This window comes from Anopheles nili, chromosome 2 (genome assembly GCF_943737925.1).
Source record: "Anopheles nili chromosome 2, idAnoNiliSN_F5_01, whole genome shotgun sequence".
In the NCBI taxonomy this organism is placed as follows: domain Eukaryota; kingdom Metazoa; phylum Arthropoda; class Insecta; order Diptera; family Culicidae; genus Anopheles; species Anopheles nili.
In genome coordinates, this window is record NC_071291.1 from 26,423,727 (window position 1) to 26,441,403 (window position 17,677).

A 17,677-nucleotide genomic window follows, 5' to 3' on the forward strand; every position below is an offset into this window, starting at 1 on the left:
ACAACGGGGGACTCGAACTAATCAATTACTCTCAAATGAAAATGATAGATGTTTTATTTTATCCTTTTTATACAGAGAACAGTTCCCTAGGTAGGAATAGAGTCTAGCAACAAGTGTAACAAAAATATAGTATCAGAGAGATAGAGAGAGATAATACTAAAGCGTAACGAATATACATTCAGTAAACTAATGCCAGTGATTTGTGACAGTAGTTGAAATAGGATTTTTCCTGTTTCCATTGCGTGGACAATGGAGCGGACAACAGGTTAGGAGAGGAAGAATTGCTTTTTTTCATCACAGCTCTCGTCAAGATCTCACCTTAATATGTGCTCCAACTCATGACATAGATTATACGGGCAAGGGCTCCTCTTATAAGAAATGGAAGTAAAAATATCTTTGAATAGCGCACACTATTCTTTCAGCTACTTCGCCCAATACCAATAGAATCGAGCTTAGACCCCCTCTTTACCACCTTTAGAAAAAAAAGTATATTCTGTTATTAAAATATAACAGTTCTGGATAAAAGTTTTTGAATTTTATCTCATCCATGCCTACCTTGTGGTACACGTGCATATATCTATTTTCTACCTTCTTGCACTAGATAGACACGTTCGAACAACGATCGAAACTTTTTTAAATGACCCATAGCAAGAAGCCGAAAAAGACCAGTAAGAACATTGGCTTTCGAAGCAGCACAACAAATTACATCGATTTCGTACAAGTTTTATTCCAATAAGAACAATAGAACAGTGACCTATAGACATATTTACAGCCTATTGACAATTTTGAAATACTCCTAGCGATTATACAAAATCGAATACCCTAACAATACAGCAAAAACAGCATCGCATAGTACAGTCAAAAGGATTAGGAACAAGAATTTGATATTAATGTTGGTTGTTGAATTTCGGCACACTTTTTCTTCCAAGAAGATTAAACAAAAACGAGCTAATATCGAAAATCTAAGCTAATGTGTAATGCCCATTTCGCATGGGATGATCCATGGGTTATAACTGCCCCAAATAGAGAAGGCTGCCTTGGCGCGCCAAAGGCAGGACGAAATGTAAACTAGGTTTTCTAAGCCGCTACGCCCCCGATCGTTGTTAAAACAAAAACTACAGCACGGATCGAACTACAACTAGCGGTGTTTACAGTAGGAGACTAGAAAATGGGAAACTGTACCTAGCATTTCCTCAATAGTGAAAGAGTATCTCGTCCCAACAACGGGAAAACAAATAACTAATCATATGTGGTGTTATTTAGTGTGAGCGAAGACAACAAAGTAACAGATCGAGCAGCAAATAGTACTTGACGGACTAGAGACGGTGAATTCAAAGGGAAATGGACACCTACGACATAAGGGACACAAATCCAATATGAAATCACCCAACACGTGTGGATAGCTTTAAAGTAGCGCGTGTTTTGCTACCCATCACGTGACGCGTGTGCGATTTGATTGTGTGCTTGCGTGTGGCAGAAGAAAGCGTCAAAAATGTGCAACTAAAGTACACCATTGGGAACTAAGAAAAATGCACCAGAAGATTCTATCCATGTTGATCAATGCGCTCGTTTTTAGAAAATTCATGATGGAAAATGTTCATGATGACAAAGCCCCATACATAATTCGCGTATCAATCGGCGTGTAAATGTAAGAATAACTTCTTAACGTTTTTTTTTCTATCTTTTACAAACCTGGGCTTCGTCGACTGAAAACTCGTTCGGATTCATTAATAAGTACATTAATAGTGTTTGGTTCTTAGTTTTTTATACTTTAAAACATTACGCATTCAGATCCTCAGGTATGGATCTTTTTTACACGTTCGAACTAATACGGGATTGATTTTTAAATATTTAAAACATCATTGTGTAGGAAAACACATATCGTTTAGTTGAGCAGATTCCACACGGGAATGTTTTTCGCTATTGATTTATCGTAACCAAACTCATGCTGTGATTTGGATGCATCACTTGCATGTGTAGCAGGTAATCTTGTCGTTGTGAAAATAGTTTTTGGCAAATGTTGCAATTCAGTCCAAAGTTCTCATTTCTAATTCCATGCACCTCGTATTGATGTTTATGAAATTGCAGTATTGCTCTGAACGTCGCACTGCATTTCGAGCACTCGAACCTTTGAACGTCGTGCAAATACATCGATGAACGTGCATTTGATAATACTTCTCGTTGCGGTTTCTTACACGTGTGTCCGTAATAATTTTTCATCTCTACAAACAGATTATTACAATGGTTGCATCGGACCAGACGATTTGAAGGTGACTTTTTGCTTTCGTTAGGAGACAGCGACGGTCTTTTTGGGACAGCCATCGTTGAGTTAATCGTCTTATAGGAAGTGCCTGCAGAAACCGTTTGTTTCTGAGACAATTTTTTGAACACACGTGGTCCGTTCATGTTTTTCGAGAGTACCGGCTCCGGCTCGGATAAGATATTTCGTTTTCTAGCTACAGACTGTATTGCTACGGTGTCACCGCTTGGTGAAGTAGTTGTTAAATTATTTCGCGCAGTAGCTACACTACCTGCCCGTACGTCGATGCAAGTTCCACTTTCCATGACGATGTGTTGAAGCATTCCATCGACATGGTACACATCTATTTGCTTTGCTTGTTCATCTGTTTCATGGAAGGAAACATCATCCAATACAATCTGGCCATCTATCGAATTAACCAGCAGTTCTTCCTCGACCATAGCATTGTGTGCATGACTGGCTACCACTTGCGATGGCTCATAGATTTCTATCAATGTTGGTTCTATCGTTTTGGCACCATCCGGTGATTCTCCAACCGCTAGCAAAGTTCCTTCTAGTAGCACTTTCAGTGCATAGCTGTAGTTATGTGCGTTTTGATATAACGCATCGAACTCGCGCAGCAAGGAAATGCACATTTCACAGATAGCACTAGGGAAATCTTTTTCTCCTTGCAGTTCTAGTCGCAAATGGGACCGAACTAACCGTAGTATTTGTTCGTTGTTTTTCTGATCCGTGGCGTCCGATCCGATTACGATAAGCAGATTTATTTCAGACAGGCAGAAACGGCAGAACCTAGTAGCGTCCTTACAGGGCCTGAAAGAATACAAATAACCCATAACATAAAAACAACGTCATCCATTAATTCGTATGCCATCTCCATCTTCCCGTACTTACAACGTAATGGTACTCATCTCGTCATTTAATATATTTCATAATATTCACGTTTGATTTTCAAGCATGCAAGCGGTACTGCTTGCAGGATCTTCGCAAGGTTGTTTACAAACAATGTCAGAAATGGCGAACATAAAACATATCAGGTCCACTACACACTGCGTTGGGCATGTACCATTCGAAGCCATTTGACAGCCGCTTCGGTTGGAGAGGATTACATTATTTTAAAAATTTCAAACATTCCATGAAAAAGGGTTCTCTTTTAGTTATACAATTATGTAAAGCTTCCTCAATTTTGGCTAAAGTGTTATTAAAAAACGTTTTAAAATTATTACAAAAGTGTCCTGAACCTACACAATCGTCTGCATTAACTGTTGCTTGTTTCATTGTCAACAAAGTCATGTTGCTTGTGTCCTTCAGTTCGCGTACGTACGTCCTTGCATTTTAATGTTGTTTTCACTTAACATTACGTTCCGGTCAAACAAAGCTCAGTGTTGATAGTTATGTTTAATGTGGTAGGGGTAGTATGCTGTCAGATTTTCTTTGTGCCGCGGACCATCACTGAAAGCATTAACAAACGTTGTATCTAGTATCAAAGCCGCGCCTACTCTTTGTTACTCACAAGGAGTCATTCCGCACTGTGTCGCGTTTGTTCAGCAGGAATAAAGCATTCCACCTTCGTACAAGACATCTGTGGCGTTGTGCGTTAATCTGCTCGTTATCACTCATGCATCGCTCTTATCAGTAGCAGTGGTGATTGGCGATTGTACCCGTACCCGTCGCGGGCCAGTGGGACGGAGGAAAAAGTTCGCATACCAGCCCCAGTCAACTCTCGCATTGCAACGATATGGAAACCCATCTGCGGCTTGTCACCGGACCAATCGACCGGATGTTCGTCGGTCGGCAACCGTGGCAGATCGTGGCCATAACAACGACGACGGTGCTCGGGACAATCTGGTTGTGTCAGGTGTTGTTTCAAGATGAAAGCTTGTACAGCCGCACGAAGAAGAAGGTATTCAAACTAGCCCGCCTCATACCAGCAGTCCGGCGCAAAGTCGACGCGGAGATAAAGAAAATCAACGATAACTTCGTGAAAAGCATTAGCCAACCAGGCAAGTACTACACCGATCTGCCCAACGAGGGCATGGAAGCGGCGCAAATACTCAAAACGGTGGACGAATACCTCAATCTCGGCCATTACCGGTGGAAGGAAGGTTTCATCTCTGGTGCCGTGTACTACTACAACCCCGAGCTCATCAAGCTCGTCACGGAGGTGTACGGGAAGGCGTCTTACACCAACCCGTTGCACCCGGACGTGTTCCCGGGCGTGTGCAAAATGGAAGCCGAAGTAGTCCGAATGACCGCGACGTTATTCCACGGTGGACCCAGCGCCTGTGGCACAATGACCACGGGTGGTACCGAGTCGATCATGATGGCCTGTAAGGCCTACCGTGACTATGCCCGCGAAAACCGCGGAATTACGAAACCAAACATGGTGATGCCGACGACGGCCCACACGGGCTTCGACAAGGCTGCCAAATATTTGGGAATTTTCACCAAGAATGTCCCCGTGGACAAGGCTACTACCGAGGTGAACATCGCAGCGATGGAGCGCGCCATCAACCGGAACACGGTGATGTTGGTGGGTTCGGCGCCCAACTTCCCGTACGGTACGATGGACGATATCGAAGCGATCGCGGCGCTGGGCCGAAAGTACAACATTCCCGTGCACGTGGACGCATGCTTGGGCGGGTTTTTGATTGTGTTCATGAAGCGGGCCGGCTATCCGGTGCGTCCGTTCGATTTCAGCATACCCGGTGTGACGAGCATTTCGGCTGACACGCACAAGTACGGCTTCTCGCCGAAAGGCTCCTCCATCGTGCTGTACTCGGAGAAAGTATACCGGCACCATCAGTACACCGTCACGACTGATTGGCCCGGCGGTGTGTACGGGTCACCGACGGTAAATGGATCGCGAGCCGGTGGCATCATCGCTGCCACGTGGGCCACCATGATGAGCTTCGGTCTCGACGGTTACGTGGAGGCGACGAAGCGCATCATCGACACCACTCGTTACATGGAGCAAAAGTAAGCGAAATGGGCTGGGGCACACTTTGCAGAGGTTTCCCACTTCCTCCTTGGTCGTGCTTGAGATATATTGATGTGATATTGCACTAATTACGTATGTTGTTGCTTTGCAGACTTCGTGCCATGAAAAACATCTTCATTTACGGTACCCCAGCAACGAGCGTAATCGGCATCGGATCGAAGGATTTCGACATCTTTTTGCTCGCGGGAGAGCTGAGCAACTTGGGCTGGAACCTAAACTCCCTGCAATTTCCCTCCGGGTAAGTTGCGCCATCGCACTCTGTCACCATTATCTACTAATGTCCCGGCTTTTTTTTAGCATTCACATCTGCGTGACATACATGCACACCCAAAACGGGGTAGCAGACAAATTCATCGAAGATGTGCGCACGAAGGTTGCACTAATCATGAAGAATCCCTCCCAGCCTGTCGAGGGCAAGATGGCTATATACGGTGTAGCGCAATCCGTGCCAGACCGTGAGCTGATCGGAGATTTCACCAAGTGCTTTATCGATTCCATGTTCTACACACCAATCGACTCGGCACCCACCGATAATTAACACTGCCCTGCCAAACCCGTTCACCGTAAAGCGGACCATCATCAAGCATCACTGCTGAGGCGGCGAAAGAAACAGGAAACATTTCACATGGCTCTAAGCCATCTTTTCCGAAGGAAATAGATAAGGTTTTTAAGAATCGTTTAAAATGGCGCTTTCCGGTGGTGCAATTTATTAGGGTTGGAAGAACGTCAAATTTCGAACGGTGCGGTAGCGTACGCTTCCTGAAGGTTGTACCACATGCTCATACGGGTAGGGTTTGGTGTTTCTTGCGATGCAACTAGGTCGTGTCCGATCGATAGGTAGCCTGTGCCCGATGTTCCCACCGTCGGCCATTGCACGTTTTGCAGCAGCGTGTCCGGCGTGGGAGTGGGATTGCTGTAAAGAAAAAACCTAGTATCATGGTTACATCAAACAATCGACAAGCAGACAGCCATCCTACGTACCCGTCTCTCGCGAAGTTGGCCCACATCCGCACGATCCGGTTGCTGACGGTGTTTGCGTGGCTTCCGGCCGGAACCGGCTCAAGCATCGCCGCTGGAATGTGGAACAGATACGGCAGATCGTCCGTATGGATCGCACCCGGATGTGTCACACCCAGCAGCTTTTTGTACAGGTTCAAATCTCCGTCATACGTCAGCTGGTAGTAGTACACCGGCATAGACGATACCTGCGCGTGTAACCGGACGGTTTGGTCGATGGCGAATAATAACAAATGATCGGTTTGGTACACCGTCCACTCGTAGTCCAAGCTCGCGTCCAATGGGCGGCTTTGCCAGTAGTACTGGCGGAACGCACCGCTCACTTGCCCCGATGCCGGACTGCCCTCCCCGATATTCCAAAAAAACGGCACGAACAGGTGCGGGTTTGCATCGAACTGCGATTTCACCGTCGGGTCGATTGCGTTTTCTACCACGGTAAAGAACGCTCCCTCGAGATCGGTGTACCCGACCATGAGCGGGACGCTATGGGAAGCACTGTTGCGGATAAGTTCGATCGGGCGCTGACGAATAAGGACCTCTTCGGGGGCATCCAACGGTTCCACGACCGGTCCAAAATCCATCGGACGCAGGTATCTCGGTACCGGGATGGTGAAAGCTGTCTCTTGAAAGGGAATGAACTGCGACGCCGGGATGTTCCGTAGCTGCTCGATGTACGTGCTGCTGTCGCTACCGAATCCGAGTGCGGTTGCGATCCGATCCGCGTAGAACCGTGGTCTCGTTTGGAAGGCATACGGAACGAGCGCGGTGCTGCTCTGTAGGATCGCTTTGTGGAACAAACCCTGGGCGGGTTGGCTTAGCACCAGCAAATGAACAAGCGACGCGCCAGCGGAATTGCCAAAAATCGTCACATTATCCGGGTCGCCTCCGAAGGCGGCAATATTCGCCCGGATCCACCTGAGCGCATGAAGGCAATCCTTTAGGCCCCAATTGCCCGCAGCATAACGATCGCCGGTACTAAAAAACCCAAGCACTCCCAACCGGTAGTTGATTGTCACTAGCAGTACGTTCTCTTGTACGAGTTTCTCGGGGCCAAAGTCCACGCTATTGCCCGAATTGGCGTTGTATCCTCCGCCGTGGATCCACACCATCACCGGCCGCAATCCGATCAGCTGCTGGGTGTAGATGTTCAGAAACAGGCAATCCTCGCTACCACGAACCTGCCCCGGTACGGTAGCCGCCTGGAGACACTCCTGCCCATGATTGCTGCCGTCTCGCACACCTTGCCATCTCGCGAGAGTAACCGGATTGCGAAATCGTAACGCTCCCAACGGAGGCTCCGCGTACGGAATCCCTTTGAAGGAGTAGTACGTGCAGAACTGACCACAAGACTCCGTCGTACCCTGCACCTGACCCGCCGCACTGTCAATGATTGGCCGCAAAGGATCACTTTGTGCGGACACGCTTGCGAGCATCAATGTGGAAGCGAGCGTGAAAAGAGGGACGTGTCGCTTGGTTCGCATGTTTAAAATGTACTGCGAAAGGTACCTGCCAATATAAGGCCACTTTCTGGGGATAATACGCTGAATATATTGGTGATAAGACCACCTTCTTAATTGGGCGGTGCCGATCTTATGCTGCTAGATTGATAAGGATACAAACTGCGTTGTTTTACTAATTGCAATATCCTTCTGCCACTGGGTATTGCTATGGCACACTCCATTGATGTGAAATGTGACCTTTTGGAAGCTACAAACGGATTGGTAACCGTGATTTTTAAATTTGCAAATTCCTGAACATTAACCCCCGTTCCATAAGTTAACGAGGGTTTGCTTATCGTACCATATCAGTGCGGATAAGAAACAGACTTCTTGAAAACGGGGCGACGTAGGAGAGCACGTTATCATATCTCGAGCCGTCTGCTGATCGCAGTTTTGGCCTAACGTGTTATTGAATCGCGCGTGCAGATTTAACACAAACTGACCACCGTACCGAATTGGGTTTTAATCCTCGCGTGTAATGCCGCCGCAGTTCTACCGGGGATAGTCTGTTTATTGCTCCGCATCTTATTTGTTATCGAAGAACTTAGGATATGACTTGAACGAAAAACATGATAATGAACCGAAGCTTCGAGGGGGTCATTTGTGGAAGATAACAATCCTTGGAGGTCATTAATCCGAGCTCTAAGTGGACAATGAGGATAATACAAAACCTAGGCCCACTGAGCGCTTCTGGAGAATACTCAGAATGGCTCCTTTGATGGGTGGAATGATCATCTATCAGGCCAGCAGCTCAGAGTCTTGTAAATTGATTCAAATTACATTTTATTAACGCCCAAAGTAAGCGCTTTCTAGCTCTTATCATTATCAGATGCGTTCGGTGGTCGTTCGAGTCCGCCGACGGACGGTTTACTTGCGCGGGAAGCGGAACGGATCGTTGGCATAACGGGCCTCCAGATCATGCCACACCGACGTACGCTGTCCGTTCGGATTTACGCCCGTCGTCAGGTCATGCCCAATGTCCATGTAGTGCACAGTTCCGGTCACCGGCTGCCACTGGGTGTTCTGCAGCAGCGTATCAACCGCATTCGGCGTCGGGTTGCCGAACCGGGCAAAGTTGGTGAACATCCGCACGAACCGGTTGCTAACCGTGCGGGCATGATTCGTCGGCAGGATGGGCGAGATAGTCAGATCCGTAACCGACCACAGGTACGGGATATCATCAGCATGCATCGCACCCGGCCAGCTACCGAGCAGCAGCAACCGCTTGACCAGATTCAGATCCCCATCGAAGCTGAACTGGTAGTAGTACGTCGGGGCCGTCGAACGTAGCGCGTGCTGGCGCACCGTCTTGTCGATCGCGTAGATAAACTGCTGGTCCGTGTGGAACGTCAGCCACTCGAGCATAATGTTGTCGTTAAGTGGCCGATCCTGCCAGTACGCGTTACGCAGACCCTGGCTGACGGCGGCTGCCGATGCCGATCCACGCGGGATGTTCCAGAAATGCGGCACAAAGTAGTCCGGATTGTTGGTGAACGCGTCCCAAACCGTGCTGTCGATCGTGTGCTCGTACACCATGAACAAGCTCTCCATGCTCATGTAGCCCGCGATGAACGGCACGTGGTTAAACGTACCGGCGTTGATGATGTCGATCGGCAGCTGCGTAAGGAAGGTTTCCTCGGGCGAGTTGACCGGTTCCGCGTTGGGCACGAAATCGAACGGTTTAAAGCCACGCGGGATATCAATGTCCGTCCAGCCGTCCTGGGCGTTAATCAGCGTCTCGATCGGTGTATTACGCAGGCTCTGTATCAGCTGGGCGCTGTCGTGCGAGTACCCAAACTTGTCCGCCAGCCGGTAGGCAAGCTCACGCGGCTGATATTGGAATCCCCACGGAACCAGAGCCGTACCAGACTGAGCGATTGCTTTGTGGAACAATCCGGACGCCTTGTTCGACAGCACGAGGTAGTGCACGGCAACACCTCCGGCGCTCTCACCGAAGATGGTCACATTGTTCGGATCACCACCGAAGGCGGCAATGTTCTGCCGGACCCACTGCAGCGCCATCACGCAATCCTTCATGCCCCAGTTGCCGGCCGCGTGCACGTCATCCGTGCTGAAGAACCCGAGAATACCCAACCGGTAGTTGATGGTCACGATGACGACGTCCTCCGGTACCAGGTTGTCCGGGCCGTAGATCCACGAGTTGCCGGAACCACCCGTGAAGGAACCACCGTGGATCCAGACCATGACTGGCCGCGAACCGATCAGGTTCTGCGTGTACACGTTCAGGTACAGACAATCCTCACTGCCTGATACGCCACCGAGGAAACCTCCGGATGGGCACGTCTCCCGGTGCTCGCTGCCATCCTTCACACCCTGCCAGCCACCGTGCGGGCGTGGATTGCGGAATCGCAGATCTCCTACCGGTGGTTCCGCGTACGGGATGCCGTTGAACGCGAAGTAGCTGCAGAACAGGCCGCAGCTCGACGTAACGCCCTGGATCTGGCCACCGCTCGTGTTGATGATGGGCCGGGACTGTGGGGAAAATGGAAAAAGAAAACGCAGGACATGATCGTGCTATCCGCATTATCCGAAAAGCCATTGTAAAACCTACCGCATCCTGCGCGTGCGCAGCGATGGCCACCAGCGAAAGGATCACCGCGAATTTAAGCATCCTTGCGACGCAGCTATATACCGTGTCTGCTAGCGGTGCTCCGGCTATGGTGCTCGCTATTTATACGTGTCCGCCGATCGGTGGATAAGGGACCCCGCGATAAGCGGATTGTAATCCACCCGGTCAGGACCGCCACCGGTCACACACACGTATCGGGGCTAAACGATAATGGCCGAATCGGGCCCCCCGCTGGTCGCGGGATGTGAAGCAAAACATGGTGGGAAATTCCTCAAAAAATGCGCGTAGCACCCCCTTTTTTTAAGGGCAATGTTTGGCCATGGCGTCACAGCCACAGATTGTGTGCCTCCCCCACATCCCTTAAATGAGATCAACGGGCACAATTTTCAGGTGGGGAATGGTGGGGACGAAAATCGAGATTACGATTAGCGACGGACGCGATTCGATTAACTGCCGGCCCCCCAGGGAAGATTGCGTTGATTGAAATGGACGATTTTGGCAGCCCGGCGTTGGTTTTTAAGCGGCACACGCACGCGTCATCTGTGTGCGCGGTATCGCCAAATTGGCCACAAGCAAACAAACAAACACTAGAGCAAAGTACCAGGAGCGCATGCTGACAACAACAGTAGGCGATTTTGCCAACCTGACCTTGCTCCAGCGTCCATCGGCTTAGCGTAGTGGTGGAAGCAAGACAGCGAACCACGTGGCGATTTAGAGCGGGACGACCATATCGGCGATCGTTGGAGCAGGCCGGCAAGCGTTACCGTCGTACGAACCAACCAGTCACATGCAGCCTCCATAAATGCATGCTCTCCTGTTACTTCAGCAAATTGTGGCCTTTTTCTGGTCGATCTTTTCTCGAACCGGCGAAAAGCTTTTTTCGCGGGTGCGTGCGCTTGGATTTGCGACCACGTTTTTCGGTCAGTTTTAACGCTGTATTTTCAATCTTATCGATGTTTTGCGAAGAAGTAACGTTTTTAGAGGCATTTACAGAACATTGTTAAAATATTCCGGATGGTTTCACTCGGCGTAATACCGGCAAAACGTGTGATTTTCGCGTGGAAAACCGAAGAAAATGAAGCCTTTTTACGTTAGGATTTTTAAATATAGTTGATAAATACAAATGCGATGTTTCTTTCGTCAATAAATGTTGAACAGAATATTTCTTTTACGTCTTTTATTCCTCGTTTAACGTTTTCTCATTAAATTAGTAGTAAAAACAGGTCAACTACGCACAAAAAAAAGAATAATCATTTCCTATCAACTCCGCTGAGTAAACTTTCCTCCTTTGCCTTTTAGAATTGAGGCAGCTGCTGGTTGCTCTATCTGTACGGATAACGCAACGCGACAAACAAACAAACGTTGTGAAGAAATAATCATATAATTCTAACCGAACGAGCCCTCGAGTGGTAAATCGGAGCCCAGATTTTGTGCCTGTACGATGACGTGACCTTAGGAGCAGCTGCACGTCCTGCGCTTTCTCCTGCCGTTTGATCGCTGCCTGACGAAAAAGCGGAAACCTGTCTTTTTCCCTTGCTGGTTTCGCCTTAAACCTCCGCCCACGGTCATCGCTCTACATTCGGTTGCAGTCTCACGGGTGTACAGCGGGATAATCTAAGTTACTGAGCTCTGGAACAGTCGGGATGATGGAGGAGACGACCACGGTGAAAACGATGTGCATCACTCACGACCGGGACAATGGATTGAGAAATGTGCGAAACGACGACGCTGCGGCATCGGGAGTTGGGGAGAAGGATGGAAGATATGAATGGGGGGGTGGCGATAAAGTGCACACGGTCCAGGATTGCGCTCTGGATTGCGTACGGACGAGTCTTTCGCCGTTGACCGGCTATTGCGGCTACTGCTAGTTGCCTTCAGTCAGGATTACTGCAAACCCGCCTTCGCCTTTCGCTGCCGAGGGCTCTGCTTCGGCGAGGACTTGGCGCTTTTAGGAGAGTTTTCTGTTTTCGTTAAAGGATGCAAACATAGAGAAAGAAAATGAGACAAATTTAATTGAATTTGAAAATATACCATTTGTTTCAAAGACGTATCAATACTTACGCATCTGCTTGAGGGTTTCCGACGGGATCCATTCGTAGTCAACATCCTTCGTGTTGGTGGTGCCCGTTTCCACGACCTTACGTGCAGCGGTCGGGCGTTTTCGCTTGCCGTACGAACCCAGGAACTGTTGGCCGAGCACCAGCAGCAGGATGACGATCGCGGCCAGGAACACGTACAGGAAGAACGTTTCTCCGTCCAGTCCCTCGTCGACCTCGGTGATTTGCACGGTTTCGTTGAACACGGCCTCGCTGAACTGGTTACCGCGACCATCGCGATAGTTCAGTGCAATGTTAAGCCCAAACGGACGTCCGGCGAAGGATTCGGTCGGTAGGAACGAGTACGACACGGTTGCCTCGTGACCGGGTTTTATCTCGCGGTTGTAAGCGACGGCCGAGAAGTTCTGGATGAAGTAGCTGAAGTCCATCGCGTAGCGGAACGAAGCCTCGACCGATTCGACGACAAAGTCCTCAAATTGGCCCTTGTTAGAGAAGCCGACCAGGAACTCTACCGGATATCCCGCGGGCAGTTCAAGCTGCGAACCTGTCGCATGCAGTGGCCGAGTGAATAGCAGGAACGTGTCAGCATCCGGAGACTTGGTCGTCTCGGGTTCGTCCTCTGGTTCAGTTTCGTCAGCTACGACGGCAGCATCTTCCGTTTCCACGTCCACCAACTCTTCATCCAATTCGTCTTCGGCTGCGAAAGCGAACGGGCTTGATCCTGTTCGGGGTCGAAAGATCAGGTGTTGTTACTGGGGCTCCAAGGCTCTTTGTGCCACGTTGGTACTCCCTATCTGTATTACAGCACGATCGACTTACCGGTGTTCACCGTGAGCAGCACCGCTGGCAGAACCAGCATCAAAAATACGAGAAACTTTTTCATCCTTCCTGTGCTAGAGACGCGTTTTCACTTGCAAGCTGCACGGAGCAATAATATTTACGACACACAGTCGAGCTGGGAATTGACCGAAGACGATCGAAATCTAGTGATGATTATCGCTTGGTTTCCCGTTTGCATCCACGAATAAAATACACGACGACAGTTATCCGTTCCAACGCACCGCTTCTCGAGTGGAAGGGAGGGAGAGATACGTCAACGTGGAGCATCGTTTGACAGCAGAATGCTACTTCGGCATTCAACTGTCAGTCGACATCATTGGATTTGCGACGAATTTATACTGCACGATTCACGCAGCCAACGATTAAGAACATTGCCGCGGAGATTCGATATACAGGAAATTTAAGCAATGAATATTTTCAGAAAACAAACCATTACACGTGGGCGAACATTAATAAATGAAGCACAGATAAACACAATACTATATCGTACCAGGACGTGTTAATTTTGCTGGATATTTGCTTGTTGTCGACATACAGTCGACTAAACATATAGGGTTTTACTGCCGGGGCTAGAAGTTCAAACCAGATTCAATGCTGCCATATGAGCAACCTTTGTTTATTTACATTTTTTAGCTACCGTTAGTATTGCCGCGCGGAATTACATGACCAGCTATAGTTATGAACGGTAACAATTTGTGCATTTTTGGTAACTTTTTACACAGAAGATTTTTGAGTCCTACGTTTTTCCGCACATTGGTGAGCGATGCTGTCCCGAAAAAGGTTAAAACGACGCGTGTACGCAAATCTAAAGCGCAACCGGCTGCACCCAGCAACGCCGACATCAGTGTACCGAAGGAAATCAATGAGTATTTTCAAATCGAAAACGGCATGGATACATCCGTTTTAAAGAAGTTTCCTTCCACGGTTCTGAGAAGGTGCTCACAAATAACGGAACGGTTCTATGTTGCCAACCGAGCCACAGCGCAACGTATAGCGGAAGTGATAACACAAGACCTACCGGCAGATCTTCCGTTACTGGAGGTGAATCCTGGACCAGGATTGCTTACTGAACAAATTATAATAAGAGATGTAAAACATCTGCGACTGTATGAAGCGGACGCTAGCTTCACTTCCAAGCTGCAAGCACTTAATCTACCAAAAGATGCTTTACGGATTGCGGATTTTAATGGCTTGTGGCGCTTATCGTACTTGGACGGGTTCGATAATGGACGACGAGTCGTTAATTTGTTAAGTGGATTGCCTCACCAAAAGTGGAACGAAGAGGTAAACTTTCGTTTGTTTTCCATAATTGGTTCAGCGAAATTTTTGCACTACCTGATGTATTCAATCACACATCAGAATGAACTGTACGCACTCGGGCGATATGAAATGTACCTCGTAATGTCACCACTCCTGTACTCGGTAAGCTACGCGAGCGTACAAAATCCCTTATTTACGCTAATAAATTTGGTGCTATTTCCCCCAAACTCATTACAGCGCATTGCTTCAACCAAAGATGCCGGCTACAAGCTGTATCGTGGTAGTAGCATTGTTTTTCAACTCTACTTTGAACACGAATTGCTTGCCACCCTGCCTCGCAAACACTTTCTCCCGTGGTATCACAACAGCAGTACAAAAAAGCTCCGTACGCTGCATCAAAAACTGATCGAAGATGGAGTGGAAGACTGGTATCTGGTGAAAATCGTGCCAAGAAAAAATCTTTTCGAGCATCTCCTGCCCGACAACCTGCTGTTGTTTGCCAGTTTTGTTTCGCAGCATTACGTGAGCAGACGGAACCGCATTATTCCTTCGCTAGAGTGAGTAGCCTTCGGCTTCCTCATGAAGCTGCGCGTGATTTACCTTTTGGTTCGATCTACTTCCAGACACTGGATTCCACACTGCGGCGCGCGGCTGATTTTGAATGCTAATTATACAAAAAAATCATCCAAAAAAGCATCCAACAATCCGTTACCTAGCCAGCTGCAAAAGTCGCAACCCTTGTCATCGAACGATTATATCGATAACATGAATATCTACACGGAATTCGGGGAGCTGACGCCGTCGCAAGTCCTGACACTCTTCAACGAGTTCATCAACTGGTCCGACTTCCATCAGTCACCGTTCGTGCAGGCGGTAGAAAGCCAGAAGCACAAACAGCGCCCTTTGCAAAGCCTGGAAGACGAGGACACCGCCGGCGAACTGGATTTATCGAGCGTAAAAACCAAAAAAGTGAAAGAGTTATAACAATAATCGGAATGTGTTTGTTTATTGCTCAAATACACTTAGACATTTCGGAACTATTAGCAAACAAAATGACCACTAAATCGTCCACTAGCTGCACAACCCATTGAACATGGCCTTCGTACCGTTGTTGCACCGCTTGGCACCCGCGAAAAGTACGTACCCAGAGGAGGCCATGTGCGGGAGTGCGTGATCCGTATCGTCCGTATTGCGATTGTCCACCTTCACCTCAAGCAACTCCGTGAATCCTTCGATACAGTCGAGCTCCAACGTAGTGACGTTCACGCCAATTACCCAGCTGATGCGTTTCCGGATCGGGCATAGGCGGTTGTTGCGATGCAACTCGACGCACCGCTCCTTGTACGGTACTTTGTTTTTTCCCGGGCACACATTTTTGGTGCATTTCGTGAGCATCGATGGTCTTGCGAGATCCACGTACTCCCCAGGCTCGCAGAAGCCCTGCTGATAGAGCGCATAACAACTGTCGTTCTGTGGATAGTAGACGTATCCTGGACGGCAATCGCACACCCAATCGTTATCATTATCGCCAGGGTAGAGGATTTCATTTGGGCTGCATTTTCCCGGTAAGTAGATCGGTGTGCGGTTCTGTAAATCAAAGTAACGAGGAAAAACAATCGTCATGCTCACAAAGGCAAAGAGTCAGCCGTCATATTTGTTTTAATGGCCGCTTTGACCTTTTTTGGAGCTCTCTACTTTCGCCGTCGGTGTAGTCGACTTTCACTTCCGCTTTGAATTGTAGGTCAAGGCACACAAAAATGCATTTCAAAAAAAATATCTTTAACACCCCGTACTTATTTTATAAATACTTAGACAAGTAGCATGATTAGCAGATTGAGAATGTTACTGAACTTGAAAAAGGATGCATGTATCGAAACACCGATAAAACATCCCACGTGCCGTTCGTGTTTGATGATTTTTTTCAAATGCTTCCCAACTGCACAATATGCCACCAGGAAGGGAAGTGACAAATTTAACATTTTACACAAATGATTCCATCACATGTTCAAGGTAAACGGGTTTACGCTCAGCCGATGATACCGGTTTCAGTTGGTGATCTCCTTTGTTTTAATCGCCGCGTTTCGAGAAGGTGCGCGCTAAGTACGGCAAAGCTGACGGATTATCACATTTCACGGTACGGCAGTGGCACGAAACACGCACCGTATTAGAACACCATCAAGTTTCTGTTTTCTTTTCCTTGCAACTGCCATGCCGATAACATCTTGACCTCACGTCGATCACCGTAGCGTGGTTGTCGTGGGTTTCCCGCCATAAGGATGATGCGCCACCGGGAGAGAAAGTGTGCGATATCGACCCGATCAAGCGCTGCATCTACTTACGCGAGCGTTTTCCTGGTACGGATTGAGAACCTCATCCACCGGGAAAGCGAAAAGGTCCTGCGCCAACGTACGCCCACCGCTGGGAGCCTGCAACATCACAAACGCGAACGCCGCACACACCACCACGAGGAAGGATGTTGCCATTATTCGATCTGCTGGTGGCACCGTTCGGCGTACAACTGGCGATCCGACGATGACGACCGGTTCCGGGCCACCCTCGGCACACTTCATCTTTGCGTCGGTCACCGTCGACGATAAGATCGCGAAAAGAAACGTGTTTTTGTTCGATCCGTGCCGTCCGCGGGCGTGTGTTGGTGGAGTTTGCAAATCAATCAGTGGGGATTTCGCTTCATCCCACCGTTCGTCGCGTGTCACCCAACCACCCGAACCGGGCCGTACAAACGCCCCTTTGCAACAGTAAACTCACGCGTCCACCAGCAAACTGTCCAAAACTGGTTCCTCCCGCCGACGAGCCAAATCCGATCGTACGTTGACTTAGAACCCGACTTCGGCTTTGGTGACGTAAGTTTCAAAGTGTGACCCGCGCACAAATCGCCCGTTGGCTGGACGATCGCCGAAGGTCGCCGGTCAGGGTCGCCGCGCCATTCCGGGCGCACTTCCCACACGATCGCTCGTCTTCGCGCAGCCACCACAACAAGACAGGTTGCGGCGATGCGCTGTGTGAGAGCCATGCCGGGGTTTCCCATCGTGATGGTGCCCTGTTTTGATGCTATCAACAAAGCGAATCGTGCGCTCTCCGCTCTCAGTCGCGCACGATCTTCGGGTGATCTGCTCGCACCCAAACCGCGAGCTA

General features: G+C 48.7%; 7 protein-coding genes across 7 annotated transcripts; 2 read left to right on the forward strand and 5 right to left on the reverse strand.

Annotated features, from left to right (window-relative positions):
• Nucleotides 1–1,844: 1,844 nt before the first annotated feature.
• On the reverse strand, nucleotides 1,845–3,171 carry LOC128720508 (uncharacterized). The gene is made up of 3 exons (XM_053814185.1): nucleotides 3,155–3,171; nucleotides 2,532–3,073; nucleotides 1,845–2,351 (listed from the first exon to the last, which is right to left on the reverse strand). Exons 1-3 carry the CDS (start codon nucleotides 3,169–3,171, stop codon nucleotides 1,921–1,923), a joined length of 990 nt encoding a protein of 329 aa, XP_053670160.1. The 3' UTR covers nucleotides 1,845–1,920.
• An 827-nt stretch (nucleotides 3,172–3,998) lies between these two features.
• On the forward strand, nucleotides 3,999–5,870 carry LOC128721415 (sphingosine-1-phosphate lyase). The gene is made up of 3 exons (XM_053815166.1): nucleotides 3,999–5,239; nucleotides 5,353–5,499; nucleotides 5,559–5,870. Exons 1-3 carry the CDS (start codon nucleotides 3,999–4,001, stop codon nucleotides 5,797–5,799), a joined length of 1,629 nt encoding a protein of 542 aa, XP_053671141.1. The 3' UTR covers nucleotides 5,800–5,870.
• Nucleotides 5,871–5,987: 117 nt separating this feature from the next.
• LOC128720518 (bile salt-activated lipase-like) lies at nucleotides 5,988–7,759 on the reverse strand. Its single transcript, XM_053814195.1, has 2 exons — nucleotides 6,243–7,759; nucleotides 5,988–6,174 (listed from the first exon to the last, which is right to left on the reverse strand). Exons 1-2 carry the CDS (start codon nucleotides 7,757–7,759, stop codon nucleotides 5,988–5,990), a joined length of 1,704 nt encoding a protein of 567 aa, XP_053670170.1.
• Nucleotides 7,760–8,644: 885 nt separating this feature from the next.
• LOC128721018 (bile salt-activated lipase-like) lies at nucleotides 8,645–10,409 on the reverse strand. Its single transcript, XM_053814721.1, has 2 exons — nucleotides 10,350–10,409; nucleotides 8,645–10,270 (listed from the first exon to the last, which is right to left on the reverse strand). Exons 1-2 carry the CDS (start codon nucleotides 10,407–10,409, stop codon nucleotides 8,645–8,647), a joined length of 1,686 nt encoding a protein of 561 aa, XP_053670696.1.
• A 1,120-nt stretch (nucleotides 10,410–11,529) lies between these two features.
• LOC128722143 (translocon-associated protein subunit alpha) lies at nucleotides 11,530–13,434 on the reverse strand. The gene is made up of 3 exons (XM_053815981.1): nucleotides 13,244–13,434; nucleotides 12,429–13,145; nucleotides 11,530–12,328 (listed from the first exon to the last, which is right to left on the reverse strand). Exons 1-3 carry the CDS (start codon nucleotides 13,305–13,307, stop codon nucleotides 12,252–12,254), a joined length of 858 nt encoding a protein of 285 aa, XP_053671956.1. The 5' UTR covers nucleotides 13,308–13,434; the 3' UTR covers nucleotides 11,530–12,251.
• A 508-nt stretch (nucleotides 13,435–13,942) lies between these two features.
• On the forward strand, nucleotides 13,943–15,567 carry LOC128720529 (dimethyladenosine transferase 2, mitochondrial). The gene is made up of 3 exons (XM_053814206.1): nucleotides 13,943–14,686; nucleotides 14,762–15,081; nucleotides 15,148–15,567. Exons 1-3 carry the CDS (start codon nucleotides 13,943–13,945, stop codon nucleotides 15,506–15,508), a joined length of 1,425 nt encoding a protein of 474 aa, XP_053670181.1. The 3' UTR covers nucleotides 15,509–15,567.
• LOC128730500 (uncharacterized) lies at nucleotides 15,520–17,207 on the reverse strand. The gene is made up of 2 exons (XM_053823550.1): nucleotides 16,864–17,207; nucleotides 15,520–16,111 (listed from the first exon to the last, which is right to left on the reverse strand). The coding sequence occupies exons 1-2, from the start codon at nucleotides 17,092–17,094 to the stop codon at nucleotides 15,596–15,598; spliced, it is 747 nt and encodes a 248-aa protein (XP_053679525.1). The 5' UTR covers nucleotides 17,095–17,207; the 3' UTR covers nucleotides 15,520–15,595.
• Nucleotides 17,208–17,677: the final 470 nt, after the last annotated feature.